This window comes from Penaeus vannamei, chromosome 6, assembly GCF_042767895.1.
Source record: "Penaeus vannamei isolate JL-2024 chromosome 6, ASM4276789v1, whole genome shotgun sequence".
NCBI classification, from domain to species: domain Eukaryota; kingdom Metazoa; phylum Arthropoda; class Malacostraca; order Decapoda; family Penaeidae; genus Penaeus; species Penaeus vannamei.
Genome location: NC_091554.1, coordinates 39,881,858 through 39,888,909, shown reverse-complemented (window position 1 = coordinate 39,888,909; position 7,052 = coordinate 39,881,858). Strand labels below are relative to the sequence as shown.

The 7,052-nt window shown below is 48.0% G+C and overlaps 1 protein-coding gene across 1 annotated transcript in view; it reads left to right on the top strand.

Moving 5' to 3' along the window:
• The window catches only part of LOC113805726 (collagen alpha-2(I) chain), a 73,853-nt gene extending 67,188 nt beyond the window's left edge, over window positions 1-6,665 (top strand). The window contains exon 3 of the mRNA XM_070122988.1: window positions 5,089-6,665. Coding sequence (XP_069979089.1) covers window positions 5,089-6,396 — 1,308 coding nt within the window. The 3' untranslated portion in view covers window positions 6,397-6,665. The remainder of the gene's footprint in view (window positions 1-5,088) is intronic.
• Window positions 6,666-7,052: the final 387 nt, after the last annotated feature.

The window sequence follows — 7,052 nt, the reverse complement described above, 5'->3', positions numbered from 1 at the left end:
CGCAAGCTTGGTAGTGTGCGCAATCGGGAGTTTATCGGTTTTGAAATATATCGTTTCTGTGCCGGGCTGCTCGGGTAATTGTCGTGCGCAGGTGACAGGTGGGTAGGCAGGACATCAACATGCACAGACATGTGAGATGGTGGTTACCGCATCTATTTTTACGTAAATTTTTTTTTTCTCTCTCTCTCTCTCTTTTATTTGCGGCATTGCCTGTTAGGACGAAGATTGAAAGCCATGATAAAAGCATATTGAGAACTACAAGAGTTTTATGATTCTTTTCACTGAATTGCATTCTAATTATGAAGATGCATTTGGGATGTAAGACCGACTACTATAACGTGTTAAAATCTGAGGGGAGTTCGCGAGCAGATTAATCGGACATAAAGGTAATTTCTGTCGAGATTTTATTGTGTGGACGGAAACTTTGTTGTCTTACGCATTTATGAACATTTTGAAAATTCTGATTATAATCTTTACGAGTCAGTTTTTTTCATATGTATATGGAGTGAGAAATGGACTTACCCAGATGCAGATGTTTTTGTTTTATATTTGCGCAATGCGAACATTTCAAAACTGAGTGAGGGGTTAATACAGGATTCCTTGTCTCGTCTGGTCACACCCCAAGACAACATTGCACCTCCGCCGTCATTGCATCGGAGCGCGAAGTGGTGGTTGCATCATCATCGTCATCCCGGAGAGACGTGTGCATGGCAAATCGGCAGTCATCGCTGACGTATGAGCGACGAGGAAAATGTTAGGAGTGATGAGTATTCGCCTTCTTTCCTCGGTGAGATCTTTTCGTTAACGCATAATGTGCCGGTTGAGAAGAGTCTATCGCAGGAGATAGATATAGGGTTCTACTATGATTTGCGTATGTGTATATTTGCTTGAAGACAGTTATAAACATATATTGAGTATAATAACGAATGCTATCATCCTTCTTCACTTCACTGTATTATTATTAGGATGCTTTAGTGATTAATGGCGAATGTGTTAAAACACGATGGAAAGCTAAATATAATTATCGGATACATACCCACGATCTTTTTACCTGCCCCCCCCCCCTTCCTCCCTCAGCTAATCAGTATCCTCGACCCTATCGCACCTGGAGAGCAGCTGAGAGTACCTATTTTACCCTCTCTCAGTGTGTTTGAGGTAGAGGAGAGGTTGGGGGGTGAGGGGAACCCCCTCTGCCTGCCAGGGTAATGATCATGTCACATTATCAGCTTTGGGTGTGATCACTTACCTGTAACACTCCAGTGCACAAGGGTACATGATATCTTTAGGTAGTATGTACTTGCGGTGGATGGCGAGGGGCAAGTTGGGGTGAGCTAATTTGTCCATCGACCTGTTGTGCCACTTGTTTGTTTGCTTCTTCTTCCTCTTGCAATTATTGCTTCGTGATGGACCCTCTTCTACCCCATCCCTGGAGTGGGAGGGGAGGGGGGGATGTTGCGCTATTTGTTTGTTTTAGTGACAAGGGAATGTATGCTATAAGATCAGACACAATGAATAGTCATCAGTAGATGCTTTCACACCGGAAATAACCCTCTTTCCGTGCCTGTGTCCAAGGAGGAATGTAGTGAGAGGGCGGTGGGCTGAGAAGGGGATCACCTGTAACACCTGTAATCGGATCACTACCATGACTTATGTCTTATGAGGAAAGCAACTGGGTGCATGCATGTCTGTTTGTTTTCCTGCTTCCTCTTCTCTGATTATTATTGTTATCATTGTTGCTTTGGAGAGGAAGGACGGAGTATGCGTCATCAATAGATGCGGTTATTGATATGCGGTTCCGGTCATCGATTGTGCTTATCACTTCCGGTATTGATTATGCTTGCTACCTGTTATGACACGTCATGTGCGCACGTGTGAGGCAATTTGTCCTTTTTGCATCTACTAATATATATATATATATATATATATATATATATATATATATATATATATATATATATATATGTGTGTGTGTGTGTGTGTGTGTGTGTGTGTGTGTGTGTGTGTGTGTGTGTGTGTGTGTGTGTGTGTGTGTGTGTGTGTGTGTAACCGGACACACGCACGCAAAGACGCACACACACACACACACATGTATATATATATATATATATATATATATATATATATATATATATATATATATATATATATATATATATATGAGTGTGTGTGTGTTTGTACGCGTGTATGTTTGTGTGTGTGTGTGTCTGTGTGTGTGTGTGTTTGTATGTGTGTGTGTGTGTGTGCATATATATATATATATATATATATATATATATATATAGAGAGAGAGAGAGAGAGAGAGAGAGAGAGAGAGAGAGAGAGAGAGAGAGAGAGAGAGAGAGAGAAAGAGAGAGAGAGAGAGAGAGAGAGAGAGAGAGAGAGAGAGAGAGAGAGAGAGAGAGAGAGAGAGAGAGTTACACAGTGAGTTCTCAGCTTCTCATGTAGAGCTTTCTAGAATTATCGAAAAGTGTCTTTCTTGCGTGTAGATTAACCCCCCCCCCCCCCTTTTAGATTCGCCTTAATGGGTATCATTTTTTCTTGCAAGAGCCTTGGTAACCATCCCTTCCTTTATATGTCATTCTCTCTCTCTCTCTCTCTCTCTCTCTCTCTCTCTCTCTCTCTCTCTCTCTCTCTCTCTCTCATCTCTCTCGATCCTCTCTCTCTCTCTCTCTCTCTCTCTCCTCTCTCTCTCTCCTCTCCCTCTCTCTCTCTCCCCCTCTCTCTCTCTCTCTCTCTCTCTCTCTCTCTCTCTTCCCCCCCCTATCTCTCCCCCACTCCCTCTCTCTCTCCTCCCCCCCACCCCCTCTCTCTCTCTCTCTCTCTCTCTCTCTCTCTCTCTCTCTCTCTATATATATATATATATATATATATCTATATATATATATATATATATATATATACATATATGTGTGTGTGTGTGTGTGTGTGTGTGTGTGTGTGTGTGTGTGTGTGTGTGTGTGTGTGTGTGTGTGTGTGTGTGTATGTGTGTGTATACATATATATATATATATATATATATATATATATATATATATATATATATATATACATGTATATATACATGTACACACACACACATACACACACACACACACACACACACACACACACACACACACACACACACACACACATATATATATATATATATATATATATATATATATATATATATATATATATATATATATATATATATATATATATATATATATATATATATGTATATACATATATATATATATATATATATATATATATATATATATATATATATATATATATATACATATATCTTCTTCTCTATATATCTTTATTTTCATTTACATATTTTCTTTATTTTTCCTTTCGTTCTTTTCTTTTACTATTTGCTTATATTCAGCATCAATTTGATAGTCTCCATAAGTCGATATTTAATCATATAAGCAAATAATATAGTTTTGAAAAAAATCAATATCCATGACTCTTAACATTTCCAAAAAGAAAAATGCCAATATAAACGACATAAAAAAACAGTGAGATAAATCCTATTTTAGAAAAAAAAATCATAACCAACATAAAGAACAACCCAAAACTAATAGCAATAACATTAACAAGAAGAGAAGACCCTATCAACTGAGGTCTTGTAGTCTCAGCAATATGCCTTATGGAGATGGGCTCTTCCCAGGTATCAATTTGAGCTTCTAGTGAACTATGCAAATCTCCAAGACCCACGCAAGGTTTGACTGAGTGCTCGGCCTCTTCGTTGAGATCTCTTTAATAACACTTCTACGAAATCCTATCCCCTGGAGGTCTTGGAGATGGGTGGGAGGGAGGTGAGTGGGAGGGGATGTGGGTGTGAAGGTGGAGGGGGAAAGGAGAAGGGGAGGAGAGGGGGAAGGGAGATGGAGAGGGGGCAAGAGAGAAGGGGGGGGGGTAAAGAGAGGGGGAAAGAAGAGGAGGCAAGGGAGAAGGAGAGGGTAAGAGGGAAATGAGAGGATCAGGGGAAGGGGAAAAGGTGAGGGTGTGGGGAAGGGGAAAGGAGAGAAGGGGAGAGAGGGGAAGAAGAGGGGGAAGGGGAAAGGGAAGTGAGAGGGTGAAGGAGGTAGATGAATCAAAGGAGGAGAGGGTGAAGGTGAGAGGGAAGAGGGGGGCGCAAGGGAGATGGAGGTGTGGAAGACGGAGTGTAAAGGAAAGGAGGAAGGGAAAAGTAGTGGGTGTGGGAGAGGGAGGGGAAAGGGAGAAGGAGAGTGTGTGGCAGAGGTGTAGGAAAAGGAGAGGGACAGGAAGGGAGAGAAGGAGGAAGGGGTTGTTGATGATAATGAGAAGAGGGGGAATGGAAGGGAGAAGGAGAGGGAGAGGGTGTGGGAGAAAAGGAGAGAGGATGAGGGAGAGAGAGTGGGAGAAGGGAAGAGAGGATGAGGGAGAGTGGAAGAGGTTGGGTGAGGAAAAAACCCGAGAGATGCAAGAAGAAATTTAAAGATAGTTATAGACAGCACGAGAGGGAGACTTGGAGAAGCAGAGGAGAGAGAGAGAGAGAGAGAGAGTGAGAGAGAGAGAGGGGAGGGAGAGAGGAAGAGAGAGAGAGAGAGAGAGAGAGGGAGAGAGAGAAACGAGTAAGACCTTGGTTGAAACTACCATATGCATTAAGTATAAGAAAATAACCATATATACAAAAAATCCTTTTTGTTCTGAATGTTCTCTTCATTCGGGGAAGGTCCTTCTTCATGTAAATTATTTATCACATTTCTAAAGTAATTATTCATATGTGCCCTTTTATCTGTTTATAAGTTGCATTAATTTCTCAGAGACTTTGAAAAGCTTTTCTATATTCATTTCTTTGGAATTTGTAGGATGCAGAAAATGCACTTAGCTGTATAAAGTAATTTCAAAATATTTGACAATGAAATTACTTAAACTTGTGTTTGAAACGGTATCTTTGTTTATTTCTACATTCACTGCATGCCTAATATTGTCATGGATCTTTTTATTCCATTTATGTTTTTTTAGTTCTATACCAACATATATTTACTCTCCCATGCATTTCTGCTCTCTGACCCCGACTCTGTCCCTATCTCTGCTGACCTTCCCTGACCTCCTCGTCCTCAGGTCAGCAGCGGCGCGAGCGAAGAGGCCGCGTGGGCGGGGCTGCCTGACGTGGTGGCTGACCTCTCGTTGGCCGCGCCCCCTGGCCCCCCTGCGCCACCCACCATGCTGGGCGCCCGCGACCATCACTACGTCGACATGGGCGAGGCTCGCGCCCGGCGCCGGGACGCCCGCCCCCCTCCTCCGCCCGTGACGCCGCAGGGCCTGGGCGCCGCGCCCGCGATGGGAGCGGGCACGAACGGCGGCGGCGGGTGGCGGCACACGCCCTCGCACCCCTGGCCGTCGCCCCCGCCCGTCGAGGCCACTGGGGCCGGCATGGGTGGCTCCGGCATGGGCGTGTGTGGCGGCTCGTCGGGCGTCTCGGACGCCGAGGGCGCGCGCGTCAGGAGCATCTCGAGCGACGGCCGCGGCCCGCCCGGCGCCGCAGGCGACCGCCGCGTCCGCTGCTCGTCCGCCACGCGCTCGCGCCAGCACCGCGCGCGCCCCCCGCCCGCCGACCGCCCCCCCGGCGGCGCCAGCGTGCCCTCGCCTGCGGCCCTTCCTCCTGCGGGCGGCGGCCACGGCGGACAGCAGTCGTACGGCTCCAGCGTCGCCTCCGCCCAGCCCGGAGCCGGCGTGGGCGCGGTGGGCGGCGTGCTGGCCCGTCTCGCCGGCTGCCACGAGGGCCTGGAGGGGCGCGAGCCCGAGGGCGGCGCCTACGGGTACCAGGTGCGCGATCTCGAGGCTCTCCTGACGCGGGCGTCGCCGGCGCGCCCTGCCAACCTGCCCATGGTCCTGGCGTCGGCGACGCGCCTGCACAACATGCGGCGCACGGCCGAGCCGCGCCCGCACAACCAGCCGCCCGTGCGCCCCTTCCTCCCGCTCGGCATCATCGTCAACGCAGTGTTCAAGACGCGCGACTGGCTGTACGTGCGGACGGCGCACGGTGCGGAGGGCTACGTGCCCTACCGGGTGTGTCTGCCGCTGGGCATCCTGCCGCCCCCGCGCGAGGGCGGCGCGGTGCCATCGGGGACGGCCGACGTGCCCGGCGTGGGCGTGTGGGAGAACCGGACGGACATGTTTCAGGGTGCGATGAGCCAGTTATCGGCGGCGCCCGCGGTGGCGAGCGGCGCGATGGGCGGCGTGAGTGCAGAGGGCGGCGGCGGGCAAACGCGCGGGCGGTCCCGCGGCCGCCGACGCGCGCCCTGCGTGGACTCGTCCAACCAGACGGACACCCAGAAGCTGCAGCCGGGCGCCCGCAGCGCGTCCGAGTCGCGGGCGCCGCGCGAGACGCTCGACTCGCCGCCCGCCGCCGACCACGTGCTCGTGTGAGAGGCTCGGGGGCTGGGCGGCGCCCACCGTGACGCTCCGTCGGCGAGAGATGGGCTTTCTCTGGGTCAGTAACGAAGGTCGCTGAAGGCTGTGCGTGTGCGTGTTTTTGCCTCATGACGCGCTCGCTCCTCCTCCGGGTCCTCTCTCTCTCGCTCGCGCCCGTGGAGGGGCCTGCGCCCGTGCTCCATATTTAAGAGATGCTGCGTACATGTGTGCATATGTGTGTGGGGACGGAGGGAGAGAGAGAAAGAGAAAAAGAGAGACAGAGAGAAAGAAAGCGAGAGAGAATGTGAATAGCTATTCCTTAACACTAATATACCTTGGTTGTTCGCCCCGAAAGTAACACCTACAAATGCACACGCTCATAATATCACAACTATTCAACATTATTTATAACACTCATCCATATCAGGAAACATGTTTCAACGGAAGTAAATATTTATTTTCATTTCTATATATGCAATTCACAATGGCAGCACTGACCAAACTGCTTTTCAAAAAGATATTCGTTATATACACACATGTATACATTTACATACAGTTTGGTACAGATATGGAGGAACAATTAAAAGTGATTTTTTGTGTATCCAGATATTTCAAAACGAAAATTAAGGACGCTATGTTAAACTGCGGTATACGGAAAAGGCTAGTTGCAG